The sequence below is a fragment of the Mus musculus genome, chromosome 13, assembly GCF_000001635.26.
Source record: "Mus musculus strain C57BL/6J chromosome 13, GRCm38.p6 C57BL/6J".
In the NCBI taxonomy this organism is placed as follows: Eukaryota; Metazoa; Chordata; class Mammalia; order Rodentia; family Muridae; genus Mus; species Mus musculus.
Genome location: NC_000079.6, coordinates 46,417,536 through 46,436,529, shown reverse-complemented (window position 1 = coordinate 46,436,529; position 18,994 = coordinate 46,417,536). Strand labels below are relative to the sequence as shown.

General features: G+C 44.2%; 1 protein-coding gene across 2 annotated transcripts; it reads right to left on the bottom strand.

The window, feature by feature from the left end:
* Positions 1-5,430: 5,430 nt before the first annotated feature.
* Rbm24 (RNA binding motif protein 24) lies at positions 5,431-18,428 on the bottom strand. Of its 2 annotated transcripts, XR_382235.3 has the most exons (5): positions 17,332-18,428; positions 16,132-16,255; positions 14,625-14,679; positions 14,142-14,254; positions 5,431-7,576 (listed from the first exon to the last, which is right to left on the bottom strand). XR_382235.3 is itself a non-coding variant. In NM_001081425.1 (4 exons), the coding sequence occupies exons 1-4, from the start codon at positions 17,497-17,499 to the stop codon at positions 7,213-7,215; spliced, it is 711 nt and encodes a 236-aa protein (NP_001074894.1). In that variant the 5' UTR covers positions 17,500-18,230; the 3' UTR covers positions 5,431-7,212. The 2 variants fall into 2 exon arrangements, 1 of the variants encoding a protein (NP_001074894.1); NM_001081425.1 differs by lacking the exon at positions 14,142-14,254 and having other exon boundaries at positions 17,332-18,230.
* Positions 18,429-18,994: the final 566 nt, after the last annotated feature.

Genomic DNA, 18,994 nt, shown 5'->3' with positions numbered 1-18,994 from the left:
CATTGAAATTAAAGTTCCCATAAATGGATGCAGAAGGGAAGATGTGTGCGCACCCCAAGATTCTCCGAGCAGCATCCCCTGAGGCATCTTCTGCCTCACCTGAGGCATCTACAGGGGCAGGTGGCAGAGCCAGGGCATTTGAGAAGTGAATAAGTTTATCTTTGGGAGACACTGACAGAGGAACACTGAACTGTCAGAGCCAAGGTGTGTGTTTCTATTTGGCACACCATGCTTTTGCGTTTAATAATCTCCTCTTGGAAGTCAGATTCTGATGTGTAGCATTCTGGGAACACACTCTCTGGATAATTAAATGAAAAGAAACCAGGCTTTGTATCCAGTCCATGCTACAATAGAATAGGAATTACTTCTTCCATGGGTGCAAAAGTAGATGATATGTATTCTCCTCTCTAACCTAAAGCACATTAATAGCTTAGTGGGACATGCTGGTTATAAAAAGGCAATGGCATTTGTCTTCTAGGAGGCAAGTGACAGGAGAGGCAAGAGCTCTGTAGATGTCATCTTTGAGGATGCTGTTGGGTAAGAAGGGTCAAAGACTATGCAAGGGGGCAGGCAGCGTGACTTTATATCAAATCCTATCATTTTTCTTATCTAAAAATACCAAAGGCTGTACATGCATGGCCTTGTTTCTTTCTTCTTATGATTTACAACTGAGACTTTGAAGAAAGCCTGAAATTTAGGGGCTACGATAGGACACAGGGGCTTTCCATGCATTGCCCTAAGTTCAATCCCCGAAGCCCACGGAAGGTGGAAGGAAAGAGCTGATTTCATAGAGAGCTGCCTTCTGATCTCCATATATGAACCATGGCACAGGAACCTAGACACACACACACACACACACACACCAGGAGCACATGCACACTAATAATTCATAACTGATTATTATAATTTTTAAACTTGAAAATTTCAATAGATCTATGGAAAAAGCTCAATGTCAACAATTATCAGGAAAATGCAAATCAGAACCACAGTGACGTCATCTCCTCTCAGTTAACACTGTCACCATGAGAGGGGGAGAAAGAGAGAGAGAGAGAGAGAGAGAGAGAGAGAGAGAGAGAGAGAGAGAGAGAGAGGAAGGAGAAGGAGAAGAGGAGGAGGAGGAAGCTAGAACTATATTGAAATGGTAGAGTGCTTGCCCTGCATGAAGACTGTATGTTCAAATCCCAGCACTGCAAATGAATAAGTAGATAAAAATGTTGGGTAGAGAATAAAGAGTACTCTAATATACTGTAGTTGGTGGGGACATGAATTATCCCAATCCACAGGATGAAGGATCCTTACAGTTAAAGTGAGAACTACTGAAAACCCTAGTCAAGCTATTACTTCATTTGCCAAAGGAAACTGGATACCCGTCTTACAGTAGAGACATTCACATTTCTGGTTATAACAGCAATGTGCAAGAACATATGTGAAGTCACATTGAATCAACTGCGATCATGATATACAGACATATATATGAACACGATGCCTCTGTGTGTTTTTGTGAGTGCTATCTGTCTTGCCAGTGTATGAAACCCTGTCATTCACAAGAACCAGGAGGATGCTAAGTGAAGTAAGCCAGGCATCAAAGGACAAATAAAATGTAGTGTCATGCACACAGGGAATTAGATTGATGTTACATTAATAGAGGGGAAAATGGTGGCTGGGGAAGGCTCTGTTGATTAGCTAGAGGTTAGGATAGCGAGAGGTTGGACAAGAGATACAAAGTTATATTTACACAGGGGGAACGAATTGCACAGTAGGGTGATTAAAGTTAATAACGTATATTTCAAAATAGCCTAAGCTATTCAGTGACGTACATTCAAAATAGCCTGAGAGAACTTCAAATATTTCCACCATGGCAAACGATAATTATTTGGAGATGATAGATATGTTCATCACCTTGATCCCAATTATAAAACTATATACTCATGTGACAACAAAAAAAATCCTATTTACCTCACAAATATGTACAATTATTATGCCAATTAAAAATAGCAGAACTTTCAAGGAGCTTGTCATGTAAGTGATTGCACAAAAATCACTATTGAGCTAAAAAATCCCACTCAGAACCAACACCCAAAATGAATCTCTTTTGTAACAAAGTGCTCAAGCAGAAACAAAGTTAGCATCTCCATGGAAACCGCCTGGAACTCTTGAAGGAGACACGAAGACAAAAGTAAGCTTGAGAACGCATTTATTTATTTATTTATTTGTTCCTCTTCACCTCTGCCCCTTCCAAGCCTCGGGATGTCATCTTAATGAGTGTATTTTTTTTTTTTAAGACTCCAAAGGAATTAAGAAGAACAACATTTGACAGGAGCGAGGAAAGGACTAAATATAGAACCTCTGTGAGAGAAATGTATTCTGTAATCTTTTCATCCACTCCTCTTTCCCCTTCCCCTGTCTGGTAAGCTAGCTTTCTCTCTCTCCCCCTCGCCCTCTCCCTCTCTTTCTCCCCTCCTCCCCCTCCCTCCTCCTCCCCCTCCCTCTCTGTTACCTTTGTGTCGCTGTTACTGTACAGTTTGCCTATTGGATTATTTGGTTATTGTGTGATTGGGATGAGATGAAGATAACAGCATGAGGCACAACTTTGTCTTCCTTAGAAGGGTTTGTGTAACCAGACGTCTGAAGCCAGTTACCAAATTAATATCGTAAGATCAGCTCATTAGGGCCGGAGAGGACGCTTAGTGGGCTGAGTGCTTGCCCAGCAGGCACAAAGACCTGGGGATCATCTCCAGTACTGCACAAAAGGAGATGTGGCGGTGCACACCCACCTGCAACTCAACTCTCAGGCGGTGGAGGCAGGAGGACCTGCAATTCATAACCATCCTTGGCTAGATGAGTTTATGACTAGGTTGAGCTACAGGAGACCCTGTCTCAAAAACACAACAGAAAACACAAAATAATAACAGCAACGGAAAAAAAAAACCCTTCAAACTATACTGTCTCAGTCCAATTTTCACTTGCCCAATACTGCAATGTTTGTAAAATGCTCTCTTATCAGTCTACCACATTAGTCCATCTTCTCTTGCCTATACCACAATACCCCAGGCTGGGTATGTTATAAAGAGATGAGGTTTTGCTCATGGTTCTGGTCTGATATGAAGACAGCCCATATTGTGCTGGCTTTCTTGCTGGCACCCTTGAAGCATTGCCGAGTGTGTCCTGTGGTCAGAGGAAGGGAGATCACAAGACTTAAGCAAAGTGGTTTTCAGAGCAGACCCACTTTTGAGATAAGTCGTTAACCCATCAATCCACAAATCCATGAGTGGATAATTCTGTTGGTGAACGCAGAGCCTTATTCTCTTGAGGATCATACCTGGACTTGCCTCTTCACATCTCACAGTAAGAGGTGAATCTCAACATGAGTTGCAGGAGAGACAAGTCGAGAGACAAGTTGTAGTCTTCATCATCTCATCTTCTCATGTTATGAGAAGCAGAACGATTATGGTAGGCACCACTGACTCAGGACACCAGTGTATCAACCCACTGGTAGGCAGTGAAGCCAGGACTCACTCCAGATCACAGATCTGACTCATTCACCGTCCTCTCGAATACCAGTAGCTTTCCAGATCATTGCAGACATTACATCATGGTATTTCTTTCCTTTTACTATACATTAATTTTTTCATTCTTTTTTAGAAATTGTGCATTAGTATTACAAAATACCAATCTTTCTGTCTCTCTGTCTCTGTCTCTCTCTTTCTCTCTGATTATTATACATCAGGGAATATTCTAAGGAAATGTACAGCCTAGTTAAAACAGGTGGATTTTTGGCTTTCCTGAGTCTGGCTACTTTTAATAAGCTTTCCGTGGAACTGTCTGACCCATTTTAAATCATAAATCAAATATTACTTCAAGTTCAGCAATAGATGACTTGTTGAGGACCAAAGTGACCTTTCATAAATCTGAAAAATTAAAATGTTCACTAGGACATTAAGTGGCTCAGAAACAATTCTACTGGTCATTGATAATACCTCAGGGTACATTTCCACCTCCCAAGGGGGGAGACACTGCTGTCTCCATTTTCAATTGGAGTTGGAACCTGTGATGGTTCCAAGTTGGAGGATGGCTATAAAGTGTGATATACTGTTTATACATTTTGTTGTCAGTTCTACTAAAAAATAAAGTTCAAGATACAAATATGGAAGACATTAGGAACAAGAGTTCAACAAACTATCCACAGTAAAAAGAAAATAACATAAACTCCTTAAGATCATTAGTAGACAGTTACCCCCTTGACGTTTTAACACATATTGCTCATTGGCTTCTGAGTGGATACTTTATTAGACATTATTGCATTGTTGTTAAAGGGTAAGACATTTCTGTTTGGGTAGCCACCACTATAGTGCATTGAAGCAATTTTCCCCGTGAGTCTATTCCCTCACTATCGTTGGCTTTGCACTGAGGGACACTTTTGACTATTAGAGTCCGGCATTTCTGTTCCAATAGACTATATGAGAAGTTTGGAAATATCACCAACAAAGGGGGTTAGCTACTAAATGTAATTTGGGACCTGGTGATATAGACCTCTAGGGAGGCTAAGGTGGGAAGATCCCAAGTTAAAGCTACTCCAGAGGGTGAGCTCATGGCTAGCCAGGGCTTTTCAGTGAGGCCTCATCTAGGACAGGGGATGGACCTCTGTTGGATTCAGCCCCTAGGACCACATCTATCAACTGTAGTGGTGTACGCCTGTAATCCCAATACTCAGGAGTCAAAGATTGGTGGCCATAGGTTCAAGGTCATTTTCTTTTTCATAGCAGTTTTGAGGTCTGCCCTGGTATACAAGAGATCCAGTTGAAGGTCAAAAAGGGGGGTGGGAGTATTGTTCAGTGGTAGAGCACTTGCCTAGGCAAGGTTAAGGCCCCAGGTTCAATCTTAGCATCACAAAGCAATAAATAAGAGCATTTGGATGTATTGACATTTCTAGGAAATATGGAGGCTAGCTCCAGCCTCTTGGCTTCCCCAATGCCAGCAGCACTGTCCTGACCTAGGCCGAGGCCGCTTTAACCCATTCTCAGTGGTATAAACGGTCCTTCAGGATTCAGTTTAGGGCGATGATCTATTTGCTACACATAAGTCGGGTATCTAGGGAGATATACTTTAGAGGTCAAAGAGTACATCCTCTGAGAGATTTTTACATCCACAGAACAAGTTTTCCATTGAGGAATGGTTAACCAAAGTAGTTAAGAAGAAAAAGGGCTGGGGGCTGGGGGCTGGGAGCTGGGGGCTGGGAACGTAGCTCAGTTGGTAGAGTGCTTGTCCCATGTTTGGGAAACCCTGGGTTTGGTGCTGCATGCCTGTACCTCCATCACTCAGGAGGCGTGAGGATCAAAAATCAAGGTTATCCTTAGCTACGTGGCGAGTACAGTCAGCCTCTCTCAAAAGGAGAAACTAATTCCGGCAGCATTAGAAATAACTGATGCAACAGCAGTTTTTAAAAATTATATTTAATACAAGTGAATAGATGAGAAGATCTGAAACATTATAAAGCGAAATACACAACAAATAAATAATTTGCACAGGAGAGCCACGCCCTCCTTTGCGGACCACTGCCCGGCACAGGAATACTTAAATCCAGTGACAATGGAGAGAGTCCATAAAAATTATCCATTGTAGGAAGTTCTTCAAGTATAAAAGTCCAATACAGTGTAAAATAGTATTCATTTTAGTTTAAGAGTAAAAATTGCAAGTATCTCACTTTCAGAAGGAAAAATATAAAGCCGTCTTTTAAAACTACATACACTACACGAGGAAAGCGGGGATGCCATGAGTCCCCGGTACATGAGATCCACAGGGGGAAAGCAATTGAGGAAGCACAGAACCAGCGATGTAGCTTGTTTAAAAAAAAAAAAAAAGTAAAACAACTCAAGACTAAAATAAACTCAAATATGTTTAGGCAAGAGTACCCACCCGAACAGTGCACATATGAATTTAAATAAATCCAAAGCCAACGTCTTTAGTTGAATAGGTTAATATTTAATATGCTACATCTAGACCTACTGAATAACTTATGCCATGAGATGAATACATAATTTTACAGTGTCACTTCTAAAGTTCCTTCCTTTAGAGTGCAGCATAGTAAAACTTAAAAATAAATATCTTAAATAGGATTATTATTAAGGCACATTATAAAGTACAAGATCATCAACTGTCGGAGAACTGTAATGTCAAGAACCTTGCTGTCTTAGGTACTGTAGTCACTAATAAATAGTTTTAAATAGGACTCTGAAATAGATACGAAAAACGTGTCAAATTATTTTAAAGGGGGAGGGGTGGGGCAGGAGGAAAAGAAAGGTCCTTCAGACAGTCCCGAAGGGGCGAGCATCTGCAACTTCTGCCTGCCTTTACCCATAATCCTCTAGTCTATGTAATAAATAGAAAGACAAGTGGTGTGGTGAAAGCCTGACCCGCAGATGAAATCATCCCCAAGTGACAGGGAATGGGGAGAGGAGTTATAATGGGACAAGCTCCTCCCACGAGTACAAGTGATGGACTCTTTCTTGAACAGTGTGTGCTGTTGATTGTCTGAGCGGCTGGTGCAGTATCAATGGCTCCACAACCCCACTCGTCCACAGGACAGATGAGAAAATAGCTTTGGTACCTGTCCACCACCGTCCCCGCCGTCACACCCCGAAACTGATTGTTCGATGCCCATCTTCTGAGATAGCACAAACACACTACCTCCTGCCTCAACAAAGTTCTGCAGGCCTGCCGTTACTGCAACGAAGGACAACCAGCGCTTTTCTGTCTTGTTTTCTTTTCTTTTCTTTTTAAATCTACTTTTACGCGTAATTCAAGCTACATATTGCTCACTCCGTATTCCCTGGTTCAACTAGATTCACATAGCATTTTCTAACTTGGAAAAGGCAGTTTGCTTCCCTGATACTATAAAAAAAGAGCAAAAAATAAAAATCCCCATACAAAAGTGAAGTCCCATTGGTACCCCTGCCATCATCTCCTAGTGGCTATTCTGTGTAACTCGGGCTCTTTGGGATTGACTTCAAAAACTGTTTCTCGCCCTCCCTTTCTCCCCTTATCACCTGTAGCACTACCGGGAGTATGGTAAAAAGTAACACCTCTGCTTCACACTAGCCTTGCCTTCTCCCTTTAAAGCCGGCAGGTCAACTGTTAACTTTCTCATTAGCTACTAAAAAACTGGGAGATCAGGAGGAAAAGAGAAACCCTTTTGACTTTGATCAGACAGCTGGTCTACTGCATTCGGTCTGTCTGCAGCTGTTGAGGCTGGTACTGGCCAAAGGCGGCTGCGGCTGCAGCAGCTGCAGCCGCAGCAGCAGCTGTCCCGGGCGCAGCGGCGGTGATGGGCTGTTGGACAGCATAGCTGTAGCCCCCAGTGGTTACATAGCCTGCAGCAGCTGGGGATGCTGCATAGGGGTACTGGTCATAGGCAGCGGCCGCTGCGGCGGCGGCTGCGGCAGCGGAGTACTGAGCGTAGGCGGCTCCAGTGTAATCAATGTACGGTGTGGTGGAAGCCGCGGCTGCTGTGGGCTGCACATGGGGAATGACCACTCCAGGCTGCACAAAAGCCTGCGGGTAGACGTAGTGGGCGGGGATCCTGTGAAGAGACAAGAAACAAAGTCAGGCCTCACTCATCTCTTGTGGGAACTCTTCGCTCAGAGATGGAGACAAACTCAAAATTTAGTGGTTGCTATCAACATAGGGTTGCCATAATATCTACTCTTTAGCCGTCCGTTTGATGCTCCCTTGAGAGAATTCATCAACAACAACAAAAAGAAAAGAAAATGGAATGACATTCTCCCCATTAGAATTTTCACTCTGATGTCCAACCCTGCAGTAGGCGAGTATGCCACGTTTGGAAAATGGATCATGATTAGCCAGGGCTGGGCCTAGAAGACAGATTTAACAGGGTCTTCATGAATTCTGAAAAACTCGTCTAATTCATCTAAGAAAGATATGTCTAGCAAATAGAAAAATCCATGCTGTGAATATAGGGCTCCGAAGGTGGTCGGAGACAGAATGGTTTTGTGGGGGCCGTGGTGACCTGGCCAGTCAAGGGAGAATAGACTCCAGTGTTCTTTATCATGGCAACCCTATTTGAAATCGCTAGGCAGACTCGGCACACATTAATCTCTCTGCAACCTCAGTCACCCTGATTAAAAAAAATCATAATTACGAAAGAAGCAGGCGACAAAATAAAATAATAAAATAAAACCTCAAACCAGGAGCTTCAAGGTTGACAAGTGTGGTAAGCACGGCAGACACACTCCTCACACGACAGTAGTGCGGTTCACTCGGTTCACAAAAGGCTGTTGTGAGAAGCTACCCAAGTGCTATTAACAGTCCCCCACACAGAGCTTCTCAAAGAGTGTGTGGCACACTTCTGATCTCTCTCTGATTCTTCTCTCCCCCAATAAGGACAGATCAGTCAATTGAACCTTTTTGACTATCAGGCAGCTGAGGCCCAGCCGGCTTGTTTGTCTCTATGTAAGGCAGACAGAAAGGGTTGGGGTTTGGTGAACTTGATGGAAAAACTAGGGACAGGAAAAAACACAACCAAATGTCTCAGAACTTAATAGAGACTCAAAAAGGTACGCATCGTAAGGCAGCCCTTGTTCTGCATGCCCACTAACTCTTATGTTAGCCTCTGTGTTGACTTGCTAACCTATCTGCTTTCAATCCGTTTATATAGTTTAGTTATATGGTTATGGGTCACCCTGAAAAGAGCCAAGAACATATAACAAAATCGAGCATCATTTTAATTGCTGCAGTCACATCTCACAGACAGGCCAGACCTGAGGCCCTTTCTTAAAAGTTGGTTAATAATAATAATAAAAATCCCAAGAGTTTACAACCATAGGGTGGCAACTGCAGATGCCCCTCTTGCGGTCCCTTCCTGCCCATTTTCAAAGTCCTACCTCGACTATCTGACTTATTTTTATCCTTCTTTAAATGAATCTCCCTCACAACACCCTATCTTTTCTAAAAATAGAACACAAGCATGCTATCTTGCTGTCAACAAGACCAACGTATTAGTGTCACAAGCACAAATAACCGTCTTCAAATTTTAAAGAACACAAAACATCACGTTCAGTTCTTCAAAAATGCAAGATTGATTTTTTTCTTCCTTTCTTTTCTTTCTTTCTTCTCTCTCTCTCTCTCTCTCTCTCTCTCTCTCTCTCTCTCTCTCTCTCTCCCTCCCTCCCCCCACCTCTCTCTTTGTCTCCAGAATTCTATGGAATCACTCTTAAGAATGTCCATGGAAAAGATGAATTTATCAGAGAGGGTGGTAAACTGTCTTCCCTGAGATAAAAATATATTTGATTTTACTAGAATTGTAGCTCTTTCCCAGTGCCAGCAGAAACCATGTCACCAAGTGTTTCTGAGGACACTCAGAGATGTTCTCAACTGCATGTCAGAAACCAGGCACTGTGCGTGGTCATGCACACATTCAGAACTCTGTGACACATCAAGTGACTAGCTTACCCTTGGTGACAGGTGTGGCTGTTGTAAAGCACTGCCCCCAAAGCCAATGGGTCCACAATGTGCAGACACAGCTAAGAGAGCCTCCTCTCCTGCCAGTTTACATGTGGTGACGGGCAGCAGAGGCTGCAGCTGGGCTATTTTTGATCCTGTCATGCGACATGGGTTTCCAGCGGATAAAATGTCTTTATAAGGCCAAAGTGAAACATCTATCAGCTACAAAGGCCAGCTAGTCTGAACCTCACTGATACAGAGACATTAACCCTTCGGGCCTACAGTGTTCTAAGGACATCACGTTGGTTGACAGGTTTGTATTTTCAAATAATAGAGTAGCTCAAAGGAGGTTTAATCTACACACACCCCTGTCCCAGAAACACAGGATAAAGAGAGAGATGGGAGGAATGTATTAAAGCAGAGAAAGTATTGCTTCAAGAGTTACCGTGTCTGTATTTGTTAATGTCTACTTCTGATTGGGCAGAGCCACTCAATGAGAACATAATTTATTTTTCTGGAAGACCAGATTCCTACACGAAGGCTGGCAAGGGTGAGGAAGATGTCTGAAAGGCAAATGAAGACCTGGGGGCTTTAAAAGATCATGGAAAAAGGGAGCCCACAGGACCCCAGAGAGTCATGTTCCACAGGACCCTGGAGAGACTCTCATGTCTCAGTTCAGGGAGAAGGCAGCAGATGGTTGAAGGGTATTTTGAGAGTTCTTTTAGTAGTCTAATAAACTCAGTAAGACAGTCTGGGAATGCCCCTCCTACTAAAATTCTACCAACCTTCAGCCTGCTAATTCACTGTAGAATGCTCAAACCAAGAAGCTAAAAGTTCACGAGCCAAGTTAACACCCTGGGTTATTAAAGAAAACTGACTACATTTCTTCCTATTTCCATTCCCTATATATAGGGTGCTATAATCATGTATATATATGTATATACATATGCATAATATTATATGTGTGTATAATGATAGATGCAATAAAAGGCCCAAAATGATAAGATTTAAGAAATGGTTTGTATGGTTTGTGTGATATTAGGGATCACTCTTATGGGCAAGTGGATGAAATGAAGAGCTGGTCAAGAGTCATCTATATATAGATGTTAGGTCTCCCTAACATCTCTCTTTGATTTCCTTGCTTCCTTGCTTCCTTCCTTCCTTCCTTCGGCAAGGTCTCTTTATGTAGTCCAGGCTGACTTCAAATTTATGGTCATCCTGTTTCAACCTCCAGAGTTCTCATTTCCCACCATACCAGGCTAGTCTTTATGACTTTCAAAGCAATAACATAATGTGTTAGCTCTTCCAGTCTATTGGGCTGACTCTTGACCAGTTCTTCATTTCATCCACTTGCCCATAAGAGTGATCCCTAATATCACACAAACCATACAAACCATTTCTTAAATCTTATCATTTTGGGCCTTTTGTTGCATCTATCATTATACACACACACACACACACATATAATATTATGTATATGTATATACATATATATACATGATTATAGCTCTATCTATCTATCTATCTATCTATCTATCTATCTATCTATCTATCTACCAATCAATCTATGTAAAACCTTTCTTGGACCCAGTCAGCCGGGCATCTTACTGTTTCCTCTACATGCCACCGATCACCAGATTCCACGTTAGCACATGACATCCATTCTTCACCCAGAATGCCAACTCTCCCCCAGTCTCTACGTCCCTATCTATGTCCCCTATCCATCCACCCTAGATCTAGCTCTTGGTACACACAAACCTTTGGAAGTCTACTTCTCCTCTTTATCTCATGCTGTTCCTCTGTGAAAGAGGATGACGTTTGTCCAGCCCAGAGAGGCTGTACATGAAAGTTCTCCATGAGAGGAGCCTCCAGTGGGCAGTACAGTAGATGCTTAATAACACAGTACCCTATCCACACCCTCCTCCTAAGATCTAGCTCATCTTCTTCATGAAGGCTTCCTTAAGACCACTCATCTGCTGTCTCTCTCCTTCTGTCTGATGCCCTACCCAGCACTGGTTATTTTATTAGTAGGCGATGAGACGGGGACATTATGCCTTTTCTGGCTATAGCTTAACATCAAGGAATGGACACAGCTTCCAAGGTGAGGCAGACCATGACTCTGAACTTGGATTCATATTCTAGCCCGGCCAGAGGTTTTGTGATCAGTGGGGGAGCTAATTAACCTGTCTGCACTTGTTTTGTTTAATTCTCAAGAATGGTCCTTAACAGTGTCGTTTTCTAATGCTCATGGTAAGGATTAAATGTCACAATTCACGTGTCTCTCTTATCTGTTCTGTGCATGCGGTACAGCGGATCATCTGTAGCATACAGCTAGATGCTGAAATGGGGACTCAGTCGACGCTTTAAGTGTATCATTAGCTTTGTATAAACTCATCCTTAAATCTCTACTCAACAAAGCTGTGGCACCTCCTTTCCAGAGCTGTGATGAGAAAACACTTCTTTCAAATAGAGACCATTTCCTTAGAAGCTGATGTTCACCAAGCCCACAAGATCGTCCATATCTGCCCTCTGCTAAATCAGAAGTCTTTTCAACTAATGTGTTTGTCTTGAAAGACCTGAGGTAACCCGGGGGACATTTAAGGACTGCAGAAAACGAATAGTCTTCTCACTAGCCTTTCAAACAAGTACAACGTTAAAAAATTCTCAAGCTTGCTTCCAGGAAAGTCTAAAATAAGAACACACGGCATTCATACACAGTTTAGGGTGACCAGGTGTGATTTGTTGGTTACAGACTAAGAACCACTCAAAAACGAAAAGAGAAACCTTACTTGGTCTAACCTGGAATGCTATCTGTTTCGAATCTCAAGTTCAACTTGAATCTCAAGTTCAAACAATTTATGCACGCAGTAACAATCACCATCCATCATAAAGACAGTTAATATCAGAAGAGATGAAAAACAAAAGGTTGCTATAAAAACACACTTGATTTAAAAGTCTCACGAAATACATATCACCCCGGTGGTTCTCCCCTTCTCTGGGTTACTTTCTTTATCAAGGATCCTGGAGGGCTACCACAGCCAGGCCAGATATAGCCAGCGCTGTAGTTTGTCTGCATACTGAGCCTCTCTGCTGAGCCTCCTTGCTTGTTCATCTCATCACACACCATTCAGATACACCCGGCGGTCTCATCTACTTCAAATCTACCCTCCTCCTCACTGGTTTGTTCCGGTCTCCCAATCCACGTGCTTTCATCATCTGAATGATGCCAAGCTACTTCTCAATGAGTGATTCTTGGCTGCTCTGACAGCTTCTTGCTTCCCTCAGATGAAGACACATCTCCCCCCCACACCCCTTTATTTTTTATAACAAAGTAATGGACACATCAGAACAGTGGTTAATTGATTTGGTTTTATACTCTTTCAAGATGACGCCTGGGAGGTCAGGATTAAGCCCACGATCACACCTACAGATGTATGTTTTCTTCCATAGTCTCAAGTTGACTGATAGGCCACACTGGTGAAGTAACAGCAGTGGGAGAGGGGAGGGGATGAAGGGAGGAGAGGAATGGAGAAGAGGAAGGAGGGATGGAGGGAATGTGGCCCAATCAACTCATCCCGTGTCCTTGCCTAAGTTGGCTTGGAAGGGGCTTTGGTACAGAGCTATACTTAACCGTGGTAGCTTTTTAAAAAGCTGCAGATGTCTCTAAGAATGAATTACTAATAGATTAAAAGAACAAGAGGATACTAAGAAGATGTCCATAAGAATATGGCTTGCTTCATCTAAGTCAACTTACTACTTATTTTCGTTGTTGTTGTCTTTAGCGTCTATTAGGAGGGGCTTACAGTAGGTATCTATCTGTGAAGACACATTCTAGCCTTCTAGGTGATACACAAAGATCTTTATGTACTAAGCTGGCTAACAATAAAATTCTTTAACAAACATGGATATTCAAAAAAAGAACTAGAGTTACAACAATATCAATCAGGTGGATGATGGAAGAAACAGACTCTAATGTCCAGGATAAATGGGTGGTGGCTTTCCTCCTGTGTCCTGTTTAATGTAATGGAACTGGGGACTTAAGGGGCTGGTAATAACAGGACCCAGAGAAAACAGAGATGTGAGCAGGCTGTTGACCTGTTAGGTCCACAAGGTGGGAGTTAGTACTGTGCTATTCAAAACAAAAAATCCAAACAGAATTAAGGGGGCGGGGGAGCCCCAACTGGTGAGTGTTAATAAAATCTGAATAGAGCTCATGAAACTTCATCAGAAGACCTGGCGGTAGACAGACATTGCGGAAAGAAAAGCCCCGTTCCCAGAAAACAGACTTACAACATGCAAGCAGTGAATCTGTATATTCTTACAGAAAGAAATCACACGATTTAGCACTCACTACAAAAAAAAAATGTTAAGTGGAAGTCACAGGCTAATAGCTTAAAAGCAGGAGAAGGGGGAAAAAGACCCTTTGCTTCCCATAACAAGGTCAAAAGGTCAACACTGCTTATCACCGCCACCACCAAACTCAAACGGCAAAGAGCCCCTTCCCCAGGAAAGAGAAGACACTACAGCTCTGTTCAATTAAGTCAAAGCACACAGTTTAGCTATCAACACCACTTCATGACTGTAATAAATAAAAATAAAGCACACGGAAGGCTATCAAGTATAGTGAAAAAAAATAAAATAAAAAATAAAGACAGCACCACCAACATCCATGCATGGTTAATCACCATCTGAGCTTGTGTGTCTGAGTCTACTGGTTACAGAGTTTAACTCCAAACAGAACTAGTCCACCTCTCATCACCGCATCCTTCTGATCAGTTAGCTTAACTGTATACGAGCCCTGTCAGGTTAGAAAGAGATAAATCACATTGAGTCAAGCCAACAGCAGGAATGGTGAATGGGACACATGTCTTGTGCACACGTCGTACCTGGTATTTTTGGTTTTGATTTTTTTGTTTGTTTTTGTTTTGTTTTGTTTAATCAATCATAAGCCCAACATTTGGCTGGTTTGGAGACTGCATACTTGGTCGGATAACTTGACTCATCTAAAAATATTTATAGTATCAGCATTAAAAAATACATAAGCATATATAAATATGCAAAACCCGGAATGTTCTGCCATGTGTCGACCTTGTCTGTTCATAACAAAAAGGCAGGGAGACAAATGGTAACCATGTTGTGATCTGGGAGGGCTTGGTAAATTGACTTACCCGAAAGGTCTCTGGATAAGGGCTGGGTGAAGCTGTTGAACGCCAAAGGCAAAACCTAGCAATAAAACACACCACAATTCCTGTTTGTGCACAGTTAGGGACATAGTATTCCTACAAAGGAACTACAGTCACAATTTGTGATTTAAAAAGAACCACTCCTATGAAACTGTTCTTTATATATGGAAAATAGATATGCTTTATAAATGTTATCATTCATCCTAAGTAAACATTTGAATAGACTAAGATTGGAAAACTTAAAAAAAAAACTCTGCAAAGTTTACTTAACAGACATAAAAAAAGATTTGAAAATATTTAGAGAGAGACCCAAAAACAACAATGAAGTTAAATTCACAAATATTCCTACAGTTCCAACCCACAAGCAAAAAAAGAAGAAAAAGAAGAAGGAGGAAGAGGAGGAGAAGAGAAAGAAAAAAGTCTTTGCAATTTGGAACATAATGGCATGCCTTGAAAAGTTTTCCATTTTACAGTTTATAGTATTAAAATTGTATAAAAACAAAATTCCCCATCGCTCTTTTGAGACTCGTACGTGCACAATTCTTACAGTTTTACGGAGAAGATGTTTTAGAAAGACAGAGTTTTGAATGTTCGTGGGTAATTTCTCCACGTATTTCCTTTCTGACAATTGGGCTCCTGAACAGAAATGTCAACCTCTCTCTCTCTCTAAACTTCTGCAGCCAAGGCTGAGTGAAGGGTACATGATTTCGGCAACAGAGCTGCTTGCCTAAAGGATCGGAGTCATTAGCTCAACCCTCAGGTGAATTATTTTCAGTAAAGGAAAATAACACTCCCAAATAATACAACAGATTTTCACACAGACCTAGCAATATTGTAAACTAACAGCTATGGGGATTTTTTAAAAATAAATTATTTCTCATCTCCAAGTAAAAAATCATTAAAGACAAAGCAAAACAAAACAAACAAAAAAATCCCAAAATTGTAAACTGTGGAGGTGAAATCTTCCTATGTGGCTGCTAGTACTCTGTGACTTTATGTGAAAATATGTGCTATGTCCATCTTGGTTCAGGATTCAGATCATGCATTCTCTGAGCACAGCGTAACTGGCCTAGAGCACACTAAGAAAGAAGGCTCATTGGCCGGCCAGAGGTGACAAGGCCCACGTAGTATACCCTTTTATCCACAAGTGGCTAGTAAAAACTGGATAACTGAAAGCAGACAAAAAAACATCTATCATTGTATAGGAAAACACACCAATTAACTTTTGAGTGCAAGCTATCTGGACCCTAAGATCTATTTTTGAACATCTCAAGTACCCAGAGGCGTACTTACAATGTTCATGTATCTTTAATGCCTTGGTGGAACAACCAGCTCAAGTTCTACCAAACCGAGCTACAGGGTCTCAGGAAGCTGGCTTTTCTGGGCTGGGGGTGGCAGTGGAATCTGTCTACAGATGGGTGGAGAGTTGGGGAGGAGGGAGAGGGAGGGGGAGGGGGAGGGGGAGGGGGAGGGGGAGGAGGGTGTTGCTCACCTGGCTGCATGATTCTTGGTTTTGCTCCCAAGTATGCCAGATTCACATTGGCCTTCCTACCATCGATGATGGGGTTGGGATCCTTGCAGGCCCTTTCAGCGGCAGCCCTGTCAGCCATGGTGACCTTAGCAACATACACAGACAGACACACAGAGCCCTCAGTTAACCCCTGAAGGAAAAGGATTCAAGCCACCGAGCTGGCTGGCTTTCTTTTCTTATTTGGGAGGGGTTGGGAACATTAACTCTCCATTCTCTGCCTTAAAAAAAAAAAAAAAAAGCAGAAAGAAGAAAGGAAGGAAGGATCTCCCCCGCCCCCCACCCAAAGTCCTAAGGGTGCTAATGTGGGGCCTAACAGAGATTGGGAGCCACCATTCTGAATTCGCGCGGAGATTTACCTTTTACATTCCCACCGGGGCCCCAGAGGTACTGTGGGCTTTAAACAAAGTCCAGCCCCAAACCAGCTGGTTACTCCCCAGCGACAATAGCGATTGCCCTGCTCCTGGGCTCTCAGCTCTTTGGGCTGCTGAATTCGCCCCTTTAAATCTCCAGGAAGCTTAATGTGCTGTTTCAGTTAGGCAAACACCCAGAGGTGCAGCTTTTTCTTTTCCTTTTAGAATCTACCTTTGCAATTTAAAAGATAGTGATGTAAAGTGTGTGTGTGTGTATGTGTGTGTGTGTGAGTGTGTGTGTGTGTGTGTGTGTGTGTGTGTGTGTGTGTGTGTTAGCTCTAGCCCTCCCTGGGCCTAAACAACACACACACACACACACACACACACACACACACACACACACACTGTTTTTTTTTTTTTTTCTTTTTTAAACAAAGCACCAGCTCACTTAACAACCAGCCTCCAACCTGGGAATCCACAGTGAGGGGCTCTGCTTCCTCCCTCCCAACTCTCCACATCTCCCATCTCTCCTTCCCAGGCTCTCGGGGCCACCGAAAGAGCATGGCCTCAGGTCCTCTCTGTACCCCACGAGGCAGCCACGGCCCTTCGTTTCTCCAAGCCCCATCGCACTTAAAGTTTCAGCTTAGCTCCGAGTGAACGGGCGTCCCGCGAGGTCCCACTGTGCCCCTTATCCTAATCTCTGCCTCCCCAGGGCCTGGGGCCACTTGCTCCCTGCTGGCCTGATCGCTTTGGCCAGGACCTCTCTTAGTTGCTCCCCACCCACCCTGAGTCCTTCTTCCACGTAACTTACAAATCCGTAGCCCCGGGACTTGCCGGTCTGCCGGTCTGTGATGACCACCGCTTCCTCGATGTCTCCGAAGACCTCAAAGTACTTGCGCAGGCTGGCGTCGGTGGTGTGGTAGGGCAGCCCTCCCACGAAGATCTTGGTGTACGTCGTGTCCTTCTGGGTGGTGTGCATCTTCGCGCCCGCCCCGCGGCTCGGGCTCCGGCTGCGGCTGCGGCTGCGCCTGGTCCTCGGGCTCCGCGTCTCCCGCAGCGCGCGGCGGCCGCCGGGGGCCGAGGGCGCGCGCGGGGGCGAGGGGGCGGCGTGGGCGCTGGGCGCGCGGCTTCCCAAGTGGCCCACTGTCCCCGACACTCGCCCAGGCGCTCTGCTCCAGTCCCCGCGTCCGGTCACTGTCCAGACCTTCCGGATCGTCCGGGTAACCAGCTCCGTAGCCGCGGACTGTGGGAGCCTTTTGCACTCACGCCGCGTGAAAGTAAAAATAAAATAAAAATATTTTTTTTCTTAAATGCAGAGAGGGTGGTGGTCTCCAAGTCCAGAAGAGGTAGATGGTTCTTTCTCAAAAAATCGAGTGGCTTAGTGGGATGGGGGTTGGCTCAGAGGCTACCGTGTCCCGGGGGCGCGGAGGTGGCAGCTGGGGGCGCGGTGCTGGGCCCGGCTCGGTCTGGGAACCGTCCCTTCTGCTTAGTAGCTGCCACACCAGTGCGGACGGAGGACCGCTCTCCAACCCTCTATTCCTTTTTCCCCAGCGGCCCTGGGGGTCGACGCCCGGCTGGGGAGGGGGCGGGCCGGACGCCTGCGATTGGCCGGGACAGCACCTGGGGCGCCCGGCGCCGCCGCCCCCCAGCTGTTGGGAACAGCTGCTTCTCTCCCCGCGCGCGGGCGCTGGGTCGCCTGGCTGGGGCTCTGGCGCTGTTGCTGGGGCAGAGTTGGAAACGGCTGGAGGCGGCCTGGCTCTGTTGTTGCCTGCTCCTACTGGTCAAAGTCGCAAAGACCCCTGGCGATTCCCGCAGGGACCCAGAGTGAGCTGATTGACGCTCCGAAGCAGACCACGCTAGCTTCTTGCTAGGCCTCGCTGGCACGACCAGTTGACTTGAGAGTCCCCCGGGGCCTGGGGTGGTTTGTACAGAGGCCAGTCCCCTCCCAAACACCTGGGACCAAGGAGATCTGTCTCTAGCGTCTGAACCGTGAGAAGAACTCTCAAGTTTTCTTAGCCCCCAAAAGCTGGTGCTGTGGGTAACCAAGAGGAAGAGCCCCAGGGATGTTATGTGGTGGGGTGAATAATAATAATAGCCCCTAGCATTTGGGAATGCTTGAGAAAAACTTTGGCTTTAATGGCTCACAGCTAGCAAAGGGTGTCTGTATTCATCTGGCCCTGCTGACTACTGCAGAGGACCATGAATTAGTACTGTACCTCCCACGATCATCAAATTTGTGCTTCCTGCCTAACTTAGTTATTCAGGAAGATGGGTACAATGTCTGTCTCAACACAAGTCGCTCCCACCTCCGCCTTTTTTTTTCCCCACTAAGCAAAGAATCTATTTCCTTCTATTTGAATTGCAGAACGGTTAGTGAATTGACCTCATTTATTTATCCGGATATAATTGTAAAAAGTATGATTTCTTTTAAAAGGGTGGGGGCTGTTACATAACGATGGATTTCTACCAGCAAT